Source organism: Lissotriton vulgaris, chromosome 2_1 (genome assembly GCF_964263255.1).
Source record: "Lissotriton vulgaris chromosome 2_1, aLisVul1.2, whole genome shotgun sequence".
Lineage (NCBI taxonomy): Eukaryota > Metazoa > Chordata > Amphibia > Caudata > Salamandridae > Lissotriton > Lissotriton vulgaris.
In genome coordinates, this window is record NC_141687.1 from 384,553,928 (window position 1) to 384,567,702 (window position 13,775).

Consider the following 13,775-nt stretch of genomic DNA (forward strand, 5'->3'; position numbering starts at 1 on the left):
AATTTCCAAAAGACAATCAAAGGAGCCAAATAAAAACATGGGCAGAACTTAAAGTCCATGTTCTGAATAGAGCATGTCTGGGAGAGACGGCTCAAGTACTGCCTAGGCGAGACCTATAAAAGAGATCTACTCCTAGGTAAGAGGCTCCCTTGGTGCACCATGAAAGTACTTAAATATTTCATGAATGCCGGATAAGGGTCTGCGGTGTTTTAGTAAATTTGATCCCAAAAAATTCCCAGAGGAGAAGTCTACTCTCCCTTAAATCATCTACAAGAAATCTGTTAACTTGTTTTGCTTGCTGGAATTTAGGGTTAGTATCACACCCCAACACTTCCATAGATCTTTCTCCTTATATAATAGCTATGAGGTGAGCTCTGACCCCATTTCTAGAAATGGCTGTCCTTCCCCATTGCTTGGAGCAGGACTGGCTTTAGGACAGTGCAACCGGTGTCTCTGCAACCGACGTTGACTTTGGTGAGGGTAGTCGTTTTTGCCTAGTGGCAGTTTTGACTCATCGTAACGTAGTGTGCAGGGTTAATGTGCCTGCTTCAAAGAATCTTGTAGATCACAGAACTGAGTGCGAGTGAACTATGAGTAGCAGTATACAAAAAAAATTACATGTGCATCAGAGAAAGGCTATGGAGAGATGAGGAGGTGCACCAAAAAACTGTCGTAAAAGCCGCCACCAGTGCTCGAGCCAGTCCTGGCTGAAAGTCCTACCCCTACCCCTTAGTTCGGGCCCCTGATCCAGGACATGCCGCGAATATAGGAGTTCCGATAAAAAAGATGTAGGGGGATAAAAAGAGAGCTTTAACCTCTCCTTTAACGTGCAGGAAGTTTTAAGCATCAAGAAAGCTAAAATAAAATAATTTTAGCTTAGAAATCGTAAACATAACGCCCAAATCTTAGAGTATCGCACGCATGGCAACGTGTACTACTAACAATTTGCATCAAACTGCCTGGTTACAGTAACAAGAAACCCTGCGCCTATTTCCGGTTTGGGGTTTTTATGCGAGAAATAACAGTAGTAGGCGGGGCTGACGTGTTCCGAGCGTGTGACATCAGATCGCAAGATGACCGGACGTGGCGACGCTAGAGGTGCGCGTGACGTTCCTGTTGCTGCAGTAACGCTCCGCCCCCGCGCCGAGCGGACCAGGAAGCGCCAGTAACCTTCATTGCCGAGTTGGGGGGGAGCAATAGTGGGCAGCGGGAAACAAGAGACCGGGGAAGGTAGAGCAGGTGCAGAACCGGGATTGGAGACTAAAAATAAGCCCCAGATCAGCAGAGAACGAAATCGGGGGCTGTCAGCTGGGACGTAGCATAGAAAGACCGAGAGGCTCCGGGAAGCCTGGGACCTTCATTAAGAAGGCAGAGGAGAGCAGCTCATGTCCAAGGGAACAGAGGACCTGGAGTCGGGAAAGAGCTAGACGGACTGGGGGGCGAAGTAAGGGACCAAAGAGACCGGGGCAGAGGTCCCTGGGGCGGAGAGGTGCTAATGAAAGAGGGGCATTTGGGACTAGATGGAGGAGCACTGAGCAGGGCAGTCGTGGGACCCAGGTGACAGAGACAGCGAAGAGCAGGGAACTTGTAGACCTGTATTCGAGTCAAACGCTGGTGGAGCTGAAACACTTAAGGTCACTTTCGCTAAAATAGAAAATAACGATATTGAGCGACTAGTGGAGGAGAACGTAAGGGAGGTCCCAGCTACTGATACCCAGGCTTGGAGTGACACGGGGTCCCGAGGAGTGGAATCGCCACTGCCCTCCAGGAAGAGCCGGCGGAGGCACCATGGTTCTCATCAAGGAGTTGTGAGTAGTCCAGCAGGGCGGGTGTGGGCGATCTGAGCTGCATGGCACACCACGCGTCGGAGCAACACACACAGGATCTGGTGACGTTCCGGTGCTATAGTCTGGTCATAGTCGTGGCTCTTGTGCTGCGCTCTGTTTATATCTTAGAGGTTAGTGGTGTCGTCCGTGTATTTGTGAATGACTTGGTCCTATGGCCAGTTTATAATTCTGGATCTAGCTCTGTATTTATTTTATAATTTAGTGTTCTGAAGTTTCGATTAGTGTATAGTAGGAGGTCTAATGTCATTGAGTGTTTAATTGAATGGTTTGGTGCTGGCCTCTTTTATTATATATAGCTGAGACGTATGATCATGTACAGTTAGGTTTGTAGCTGATGAAAAGATATTGTGATCTGAAGACAACTGCGGCTCTGGATGCACTTGCCGGTATGTAGATGCTGGTTTGCTGTTGTGGGAAGTTTATGGCTGTCAGGTCCGATGTTGTGCAGTTAATTGTCAGTTGTCATGGCCGTTTTCTCACTGATATCTGGTGTCTGTGGTCAGTGCAGTGTTACTGATGGCTGTTGGGCTATGGATAGGCTATAGCTGAGGGACCTGCTTCTGTATTCACTTTGGTCAGTTTATAGCTGATGTTTTCGAGCTGTGATCAGCTAATGAGTATGGTGATTCCATTTCGATTATGGTGGAGGTACTATTCCTATCGCTTATTTGGTGGCCAGATTATAGCAGAGGGCCTAGTGCTGCGTTGCCGGTGTATGCGATTCGTCTGGTACAGAGAAATGTTTTCTGCTGAGGGTCTAGTGTTGCCTGCTTCAAATATGAGTGGCTTAGTCTTATGGCACATTCATGTATTAATTGAGTTTATAACACACAGTGCAAACTAAATTACCTGTAGGCGCTGGGCAACAGCAGATAAGACAACACATGGGAAGGGCAGTACCTAGAGGATGTTTTTCACGGTTTCACGAAATGCTGTAAAATAAGGAGTGCTCTTGTAAATTGTAAATTGATACTTGTATAGCGCACTACTCACCCGCAAGGGTCTCAAGGCGCTTATACGAATACCGCTGTGGAACCCATCCTGGCTTTCCCTGTGAGACGTCCACTCCTGGGCACCCCCAAGGTGGAGGCCAGGCATCCCTAGCGTTGTGGGGGCCGTTGTGGAGATTAAGCAAGCTATTGCCCAGAGTTGCAGAGTGGGACTCTATGATTGGAATAGGCACCGAGGCGAGAATTATCAGGCCTGTGGAATTTTGAGCCCAAGACCCGCCGAGGCGGGGAATTGAACCCTGGTCCCGGGCTAGACCTCTGCATCAGGGTCTGCCGCTCTAATCATTGAGCCACACTTGTGTCAAGAGATACCTATTTCCCTGTCTCGGAGCCTGGGTGACAATGCGTTTATCTTCCGAGTTAGCATGTTCTTAAGTAAGGGGTAGAGCTAAGGCCTGGCAAGTTAACAGCGGAGCCATTCCTTAGAAATTTACAAATGAGGCAAAGTTATTTAAAAGTGGTCAAGCGTTGCGAAGAGAACCACCGGACATTTATCAGAAAAGGGGTAATGTGGGTAGGTTTCTTGATGCCATTGGTCAGTCAAGTTAACTCATTCTGGACTACCTTCAGACAGACGCTCTGACAATCGGGAAGACTCACATCAAACAGAGATTATTGGGTGTTTGATTAACTACCATGCACTTTCTACTGCTCATCCAAAATCTGTCAGCAGGTTTTCCCTTACTCCTTGTGCTGGTTGTCCACTGGTAACTTTTGAGCCTCTTTTACTGTTGCTGTGATTCCCCCAATAGTTATTGCTACCTCTTCTCTTGCATCTTTCCATTCATTAATGGTCGGACTTCTAGGGCCGAGTTAGGACTAGAGTGAGGACATTTACATTTATTCCTGTTGTGTTTCTATTTTCCAGCATAATACGTTGCAGGTCACTTTGCCTTTTTTTGTGTCTGTTTCTTTCAGAGTCCTTTTTAGGGTACTCTGTTTCAAGGTTTTACGTGCATTTTGATGGCAGGTGAGAACTGCAACGTTGTGCCTTAGGATATAAAGCTTGCGTGTTAAAAGTAAGAAATAGCTTTGTTTATTATAGTGCTTTATACTCATAATATAATTACTCCTAAACAGTCAGTCTTTTTTTTTGTTATAGGTAGGAGAATTTAGGCACATCATTTATCCCGTAGAGGACTGGAGATAACTTCACCCCAGCCTGCCTGTATGGGCCCGGTCCCACACATTGCTGAACCATACACTGTACAGCTCAGCTTCCCACCCCTTCAGCCTGGAAATAATAAACGGGCTGTGGAGAGACTGGAGCTGTTACAGGTTTGTTAAGGCTGGGAAAGAGTCATGCACAATTCTCTGTGTGAACAACACGCACAAACTCTATAAAAATAGGACAGATACTGGAGAAAACACTGCACACAAATCCAGCTCTGGGCAGATATGCTACATTGTTGGGTATGTGGCTATCACAGTGCTAACAGCAGCACACATCTGTCACAACACACCATTCAACAATACACTTTAAAAAGTATATTGTATTGTAGTTCCATTTATGTAGAGCTTTATACATTGTGGCGTTGCACAACTATCCAAAAGTAGCCATGCTTTATATTTGTCTATCACTGTGCCTGCATCTGCACTCCCTACCAGGATATACCATACTCTATAGTACTGTCGTAGAATAGAATACAGTAAGAGAACTCTTAACATGCATTTGATACAGCCATAATATGCCATTATTTGACTAGTATGGTACCCATTATAAGTCGCTACCAATAATTAACCACACACATACTTCTCTTGGGCGGTGGTCACACCTACCATCTTAAGATACAAAAAATTGATGGTTGAAATGCTTTTATTAATCTCAGCCACTGGTAATTACCATTTACTTGGGGCCGCATTCCAATCCATTGTTATTTTGCACACCATGCCATTTCGGTTTAGACCCAGCCATATGTAAATCAGCTTTCTTTAAATAACTGGATGTGGTCAAGGTTATGTGGTGTTGGCACCTGTGGGACTTGGAGTGACCCACTGGATCCACAGTGCCAATTCGAGCTAGGGTTTATTCTACACCTTGAAATCATTCTATACCTGAGGCATGTGGTATTGAGAAGTGATTCTGACAGTTCCGGAATAATGACACCACTAAGATAATACTTGGGGGGAAATGGAAAAACATTTGCTTCCCTCATGGGTGAGAATGGGTGAAGTGATGATGCATGCTCCCACAAATTCAGGGAAGGGTTCAGGACAAATGCAGTCTCACCAACTGGTACAGTCCTCTGACGGTTCAAACATGTCTTTCACACTTAAATGCTAAAGATTACTCTCATTTGCTTGAGTTGTTCTCCATGCACATCATATATCACAGCCTTCCTCTTGCTTGTAGGCCAATCACTCCTCTGTAGGGTAGTACAACTCTAATCCTCCAAATCAGATACATCAGCTGGACTCATTTGTTGGCCTGAGGTTAATTGGAATTTTCTAGGAAGCATTAAAGTAGAGCAAAAATTGCCCTTGCTGGTCAAATGTGTCTCCAAGCTGCTGGTGTATAGCTTCTTTCGAAGTTCGAAGAATGACAAGAATATGGTCCTTGTGGGCCAATTCTTATTGAGTTCTCAGAGGTTACTGGTGGGAAGCTAGGGCTAGTCGAAAAGTATACTATTTTCAAAATCCATAACTCTGGTAAGCCAGAGCTGATAATATCGTCCTGGTCTTTCTCTGTGAAGAGGAAGGGAGTGTCTGAGACTTTCAGACGGAGATTTGCCTTGGACAAAGTTTGGCCACAGATGCCTCCAAGGATGTGTCTAAGAAGACTAAGTAGATAACCATGCCTAGCAGAAATGGCCTTACTTCTGGGCAGCAGTCCCTCCCAAGGTACATTAAAGCACTGTGGAGATGAACTTAATTATTGTGCTGTGATTACTGTGTCTTTGAGAAGGACAACATCCAGACTGCATATTTGGACCCTGTTATTTAAGATGAAAAAACAGCACGTAGAAAACGCATCCTATGAGTCACAGCTCGTCATATGCTTGTGAGGGAAAAGTGGTGTGAAGTGCCCCAGTTATTAGTAGACTAAAATAATTTTACACAAAGTTGGTTGGTAGATTCTGGTATACTCGTAAAAATGCCTTCGCTCATCATCAGAACCTCAGTTATGACCAACTGTCCACCACCATGGAGCCTGATGAGGAGGCAGTGCACACTGTCTACTGTAGGTGGGATAATCTTTGCATGTACCCACAGATAAGAGAACTTTGAATTCTGCTGAAGGGGCAACATAAAAACACATGCAGTAACTCCAGTTGTCAAATTCATACGAAATAAAAACTGTTTCTGCCCGAAAGCCGAATGAATAGCAGGATAGTACAGCTATCTGGACGGTGAAAGGACCTTTATTCATACAGTTGTTGGGCGTTTGGATTGGCGGCTTCAAGTGGATTACATATATCATTAAAGTTTAGAAGTTGGTAATAACTTTGATATAGATTCAAGTGATAAGCAGTATTTCAGTGCTGCACAGTTAAATCTGTTAATACCTTTCCTAACTCACTTGGCTACCTAACCCTTTGAAATAGTGCGATATTTAGAGTAGCACTCAAGCAGTGCTAGATGGAAAGTATTATATTGATATAGAATCGTGCCTAGCCCCATTTCTTTATTCTACAAGAATGCTTCCACTGGAGTGTGATGCAGGCCGCAGTCCACATCTTTGCATGGTTCACAGATGCTTCTTTATCTAAAACATGCCTTCTGCAGAGGCACACCTTGTTGGGTAGCAGGTGGGCACAAGGTGATGTATGATTGATTAGCAAGTTGCCTGCAGTCACGAACTAGTAGATCATAAATGTCTGTTTGTTTTCCCTTACATTATGCGACTCGTTGTATTTCCGGATTCTAAATGCAGGACTACAAGTGAGGGAATTTTAAGAAAAATATCAGAACTGCGTAACCTTTTAGCACATAATGTTTTTGAAGGTAAAAAGGGAATTTCAGCATCTCTTTACATATAAGTGGTTTGTTTAGAGGGTGGGGCTAATACCTTGCTTTAAATAGTCAGTTTTGTACAGCCACCCATCTACATATTTAACACAAGGGGATACATTGTTTAATGCACACTTCTAACGTGCATAGCTGAAAGAATCTTTGTTTAGTGGTGACACTTTAATCCAGTCCTTTTTTTTCTTAATAGAGAGGCTTTTTAATCCTCTTTTTTTAATGCAAAAGCAAAACTTCAACTCCAAGAATGCAATATTCTGTGGCTGAAAAGCTAGAACTAGATGAAGGTGTCGCATGACGTGGACAACTTAACTGTTAAATACTTAAACGATGGCTGGAAAATGAAAGTGAGCAATTTCCTCTTTATGGTGTTTAAAATGTTCTCTGCTTTTTTATGGTTCCTCGTTTTGAATAAAAAGTGTCTTAAGTAATATTTTATTTTAATTTATTTCTATTTGCCCTCCTCTTCTGAACTCGTTGGACCTTTGTCAAGCCCCTGCACTCCGTGATTTGAATGATTTAAGCAGATGATGAATTTCTGTCTTATGGTGCACAAAGCAAGACATTGGACGCTGTAGAATTGATATCTTGCAGAAGCATTTCTCTATTCCTGAAGTATGACTGATATCTCAGATGATTGCATAGTCAGCAATTCACTTCCTGCGTCACTTGTTCTCTTGGCATGAGTACAGCTTTGCTGTAATCTTTCAGCTTAGCCTAAGGAGCAGGGACAAAACCAATAGTTTTGTTGTGCCTAGAACATGCACATAGGGCATGCAGACCGTTTCACTCCTACATACATTAGTGCGAAAGTCCAATAAATATAAAGGTACGCAAACATCGATTCACACAGACCAACAGTCACATATATGAAACACACAAAAGGTGTTGGGAGGAATGCTTGCATTTTGTTTAGCCACTGGCGATCACTTGGGGTAGCATCCTAACCCATTATTATTTTGCTCATAACTTGGGCAAAACCGGCACTGGGTTGCTTGTGATCGGGTTCAGGGAGAACCTGGCCCAGCAATTCGGACTGGAATGTTCCCATGAGGAGCAGGATTAAGACTGATTTGTATATGGCTGGGTTCAGACTGAGATGGCATGGTGACCAAAAGAACAGTGGGTTGGGAAGCTACCCCAAGCGACTGACAGTGGTTTGACAAATTGTAGCATACCTTCCATAACCTTTTGTGTAGTTTATGGTACTGCCCCAAGTTGCATGGGCATGCCCAAGTGTTGGTCCCATGCTCAATGTGTCACTAGAACTAAGCTGTACCTGGCTGATGATCCCATACCTAGGGCAAAACCAGTCCTGGGTTATTTGTGTTCTGGTAGGACCTGGCCTGTCAGTTAGGGCTGGATTGGTGCCATGAGGAGCAGGGTCAAGACTGGTTAATGTAAAATGACTTGCACATCAACATGCCTCGTGTCATGTCTGACCCTTTCAACCAGTCTTGCAATTTTTATTCACCAGCATTTTGCAGCCTAGAATTTTTTAACCTGTGCCTCTATAGGTAACAGTAAAACTACAACCATTGGTTGGGTATGAGCATATGGATTGCCAATTAAGAGAAGGGTTTCTTGAGTTTGACCTTTTTTTGCTGCTCTAAAGTTTGCCATGAGTTATCATTCTCCATATTCCAAACAGAAATGAACTATGTAAATAGCATTTTTGGGGATTTTCATTTACTGTGCTCCTTTAAAAATGAATTCAGACCTTTTTTGTTTTTCTAATTGAGACACCGGAAGTGCAAAAGATAGGACATGGGTCCCATTCTCTCTGTGACATGCGACTCAAGCTGCACCTAGCCAATGAGGCCCAACAGGTTGGACTGTTTTATTGGTGTTGGACTAGCCCACGTCTGGTATGCATATGACTGGACTTTGTATGAAGTTGCATTGGGGGCAAAAACAATGGACTGGAATGCAGCACAGAGTATCACAAAGCCTGCATTTGTACTAATCTCTTCTCAATCCTTAATAATGCCATTAAACTTTGGAATAAAAATGTTTAAAGCACCACTTATGAAGACAGTTATGAAAATTAAAGCAGGAAAGCACAAGATCCATAACTTAAAGTAAGCAGAGAGGTTTCCTACTATGCTTCTGCTCACTATCGGAGGAAACGGAAGGGCGATTCAGTATCTATGCCAGTGTGATATTAGAAAACTTTTTTTTCATTTTAATTTCAAATCTCTTTATTGAAAATATATTTAAGGATAGAGGGTGATTACCTAAAACTAGCATGTTAAAACAACCATGAACTCCTTTTCTAGCTATGCAGTTTAATTATCTCACATCTCTTCTTGGGAGGTAGGATTGCTTTTTTTTTTTTAAAAAAGAGAGAACATTCCTATTTCTGAACTTCTCTCTGCCTTCCCTTCCTTAAGCATCTCCTGGCCCAATTCAGGTGAATGGCCAAGCAACATGATCCCCTTTCTTCTTCAAAATCTCTCCTGTATTTACAGTGCAGCTGCACAGCTCTGAGCTCCAGGTGTATGCATGCACATTTCTGTTGTGGATTCAAGTCTGGATAGGTTAGTACTCAAGATATGTGCCCTTACAGCTCAAGGTGTACAGAATGCCAGCACAGCTCTTAACCCTGGCTGTGTCTCAGGATTTAGCTCTTGATTGTCCATTCAGCTTAGGGTGTACAGTTTGACTGCTCAGCTCGAAGAGTATGTTAGCTGAGTTCACGCATTGGGTATATTTCAACACAGTTCAGGTTGTATAATTCGCTTGCAAAGCTCTCCACTCTGGGTGTTCACCTTCAGGGTTTGGATTACACAATGTCTTCAACCCCCACGCTCTGAAAGTAGGTCGGAAAAAGTCTGCACTCTCCTGGCTTTATCTCAGCATTTTATTGTAAGACAAATTGGTGTTCCCTGTAGGATAGCCCTTGTTTTGTTGCTATAGAAATAAACACCAGACATGAACTTATGTAATGAGACAGTATCGAAGAAGTAGTAGAATTTGAACGTACGGCCCGGTTTCTTTTTAAAGTGACAGATTTTGAGCCAAATGACAAATGCTCTTTGTTTTTCGACTGGTGTTTGGATGGTGTAGAATACCGTATTGGAATGAGATAGTGCTCATATTTCATAACTAGGAGAGGAGTCCCATTCTACCCGAACAGAAGTGCTATCTTCAAGGAGACCCTCCCTCTCTAATCTATAGGTCTGAAAATGTAGTTGCGTACCCTCTCAAAATTGGTGCCCTGCTTTTTGACCTGGCAAGAAGCTTCTCCTTTTAGATTGCCGTAGAAATCACAATTTGACTTATCAACGGGACCAGAAGTAGCCACTCTACAAATGGTGTGTACTGAGTAGATCAGCTTGAGGGTTGACATGACTGTGTGCTGGTCTGGAGTGCCTGTGGCAAGAGTCGAGGTCACATATATCTTACACGGATAGACCAATTCATGAACTTGTGTTGCAGGGGCTGAACTGAAAAGTTACATTTCTAAATTCTTAATAATTTGCATGCTTACCAACATGCCCATTGTTATGAGAGTCCCCTTGAACCAGTCTAGGCTAACTACATTTTCATGCTTGTATTGCATTTTTCTTATGTCCTTTTAGTACTATTGGCCTACAAGTTTCAACATACAGATCAATGTTAGCTAAAAAAGCCAGGTGTCTTCTTGTGAAGCATTTCTTTTGACGTCGTGGGGCAGTTCTTGGCTGCTGGACAATATCCTTGGTGTGTAATGTGTTTCCCTGTGTTGTCCCAAATCTGCCACTAACATTGGATAAATACGTTTTTTCCTTTTGGCATGTAACTGTGGTGTAGGTAACCACTCCAGGCCGACACTAGCAGTGATTAGAGTTTAGTAATTTGGATAAAACGTGACACTCAAAAGAAACCAATAAATTGAATTATAAGTCAATGCTGTAATTTCTGAGATGAACATGAATTTGAAGGTCTGTTTTTAAAGTTTGTCAAAACAGGTCAAGTTTAACTATGACACAACAAAAATATGCTAGCTCCTTCTAGGGCCTGGATAGGACTTCTCCCTTCTCCAATGCATTTCTGATGGATGCTTCTACCTTCAGATTCCTCAGGTATCCGACTGGATCTAGAAACTTCAAAACACTCAAGTAGTCTATTAGGGGTGCCAGCTTTGTCTATACACCAAGAGTGGCGTAACAGGACTCAATCAAAGCCATAAAACACCCACCCCGGTGCAGCAGCGTCAGTTCCCTTTTTCCTGCGCCTTCTAGGCTGGTCCAGAGTTTGCTCTCTTCTGAGAGATGTGATTTTGTTTCTCACAAAAATCTAAGCGCTGTGCTATGTCTCAGCCCAAGCGATCTGATTGTAAGCACTGTAGGGACTGCGAGGGGCATCATCACTGCCCCGTTCCATCTGTCTGTGATGCCTGGATTCTGATCATAATTCCTGTTGTGCAAATCCTGCTTCAGCATTAATAGAATGACCATTAGGGAGAGCAAGGCCAAGCTTTTTGTGGCCTGGACCCACAATGGTCAGAAGGGTCTTCACTGTCATTCAGGATCCTGGCCAAGATCATAGTCTTCTTTGAAAACTAAGAAGAAGCCACGAAATCCTCTGGAAGCTGTGAGTCTCCTATCACACCTGGTCTCCCAAAGAATTGTCCTCCTCTGAGCCGAAGTTGGTCAACATAGGGCCTACTGACCCTGCTAAGCTCTGTGCCTTCACTTCTGCCAGACCTGACCTTCTCTGTTGCACTGACAGGGATGCCTCTCTTCCCAACTCCACCGGCACCCTTCTGGCTGGATCCTTCGGGGCAGCATCTACCAGAGTTCCCTGGGCTGGGTACTGAGCTAGCAGTGTTTTTAAATGTGATGATTGACATTTTCAGGCGTTGAACACTTCAGGGGCTCTGTCTCAATATGGCCTCCCCATGTTTATGCCTATAACGCGGGCCCAGGAGCCCCAGTGCCATCTACATCCTTAAAGCCAGCAGCCAACTACACTGTTATGGCATCATATGTCACTGCCTCCACTGGAGCCGCACCTGGTGCCATTGGTGCCACCTCCACCTCCTTCTGAGCCCCCATCTCAGTAGGGATCTTGAAGGCTACCTCAGCAGCTGATTGATGAAGAGAACTACAGGCAGAGAATCCACAATATCTTGGTCCGGATTCTGAACCTCTGTCCCGATGTTGATGAGGAGGCTGAAAAGCCGTATGAAATGAATGGCCTTTCTTCTGCCAGTTGCCTAGATACTTCACCAGAGATGGAAATTAAGTTTCCTGCTGCGCCACCAACTCCAGATGTCATCTTCCTTTATTTGTTGGTTAAAAAGGTTGCTGAGGTTCTATACTTGCAACTGCCAACAGCTGATATTAAAATGAACGTCCTCACTGAGTGAGAGTCTTCTCGTCATGTAGCCAACCTCCGAGCTGTTATTGCTTTTCAATGAGGCCTTTCTGGACCCTGTACTTGCATCATTGGAGAAACTATAATCTGTAATCTGCTCTGGTGGTCAACCGACTAGTGACTGTATACTACTGTCCCAGTCCTTGGAACCCTTCCTTTCTTTCTACTCACCTTTCACCTGAGAGCCTAGTGATCCAGGCTTTATGTCCCTCAGTCACAAAGCACATTTAGTACAGCCTTATCGGATAGGGAATCTAAGCAGCTAGAAGTATGGGGTGCGAAGGGCTTATCAGCAGCAGCATGGCCCTGAAGTCATTAAATGCTAGTTGCCTTCTGGCACATTATATCTACGTCCTATTGGGTCTGGGCCAAACGATTGTCATGCATGTCCCAGAAGAATTGCCAGACCTTTTCCAAGAGGTTATCAATGATGGGCTGAGTGCTTCTAGGCCAATCATAAAGTTGTGCCGTGACAGGGCTAACTCAGTGGCCAGGGCCAGTCTTCACTGGACGCCTTACGTGACTCAGGAATTCTGGCTTCCCAACAGACGTGCAAGCCAACTTGATTTACCTGCCTTTAGATGGCACAAGTTTGTTTGGCACGAAAATGGATGCAGCTTGGGAGAGGTTTAAGTCCACCATGGCCACAGCATGCTCCTTAGGTGTTCAGCAAATTCAGACCTAAGGAGATTACAGGTAATTTCGTCACTTTCGGGGATTCACCACAGAATTGCTGCTCCTAAAAGGAAAAACCTATCAGCTGCAGTTGCAACAGCCCCAAAACCACCTCGTCCGTCATTACAAGGACCATGGTAAGGGCCGTGAATCTACCTAGCAACCTGTCTCCTCCTTCTCCCCATGCTCTCCCACCCACACTTCCAGGAAAGCTGTCTTAGTTCTCTATACCTAAGACACTCAGAGCCTGTGGTAGGGCAAGTGCCCTTTCTCCCGGCCTAGAAGGCCATTACTTCTAACCAATGGGTCCTTCAAATTGTAGAAAGAGGTTACATCCATCCCTTCCTTCAGGCTCCCTGTGTTCCTCTGCCCCATCCTTCATCCCCTGTTATGTTCTAAAATGTATAGACCAAGTTACTGCTCCAGCAATGGGGTCTCCCAGTGCTAGTCCAAAATGGAAATGAACTGCTACAGACGGCCTAAGGAAGAAAATGCTTCAAACAAAATCCTAAGAAGAAAAAAGCCAGGCCTTCCGAATTTTCCTGTAAGACAAGTGGTTCTGGACATTCCTGATAGAAGGAGGAAGTGCTTTCCAGAGAGCTGGAGCCTTTGCACCAAAAGAGCGGCCTCCCACTCTTACAATACCAGGTACAGTAGCCTGGTTAAGATCAGCAGAACGCGGGGACTTGAGGGTCAATAAGGGATAACAGATTAGACAAATGGGGCCCCTGGGAGAATAAGATCTTATGGGCAGTACACAGGGTCTTGAAGTGTGCACGCTTATCTACAGGGAGGCAGTTCAATTTACGAAGAAGGCTGGAAGCAGGGCAACATTTCTACACATTCCCCTACTCTGAAACATCTGCCCATTGTTCAGAAGGAAGTGGCAAAAAAGAGGGGTGGAACTAGTGCA

The 13,775-nt window shown here is 44.3% G+C and overlaps 1 protein-coding gene across 1 annotated transcript in view; it reads left to right on the plus strand.

Annotated features, from left to right (window-relative positions):
- The first annotated feature begins 1,193 nt into the window (after positions 1-1,193).
- PITPNA (phosphatidylinositol transfer protein alpha) overlaps positions 1,194-13,775 on the plus strand; it is a 181,955-nt gene continuing 169,373 nt past the window's right edge. Inside the window, exon 1 of the mRNA XM_086955213.1 lies at positions 1,194-1,808. Within this exon, the coding sequence (XP_086811339.1) occupies positions 1,789-1,808 (20 nt within the window). The 5' untranslated portion in view covers positions 1,194-1,788. The remainder of the gene's footprint in view (positions 1,809-13,775) is intronic.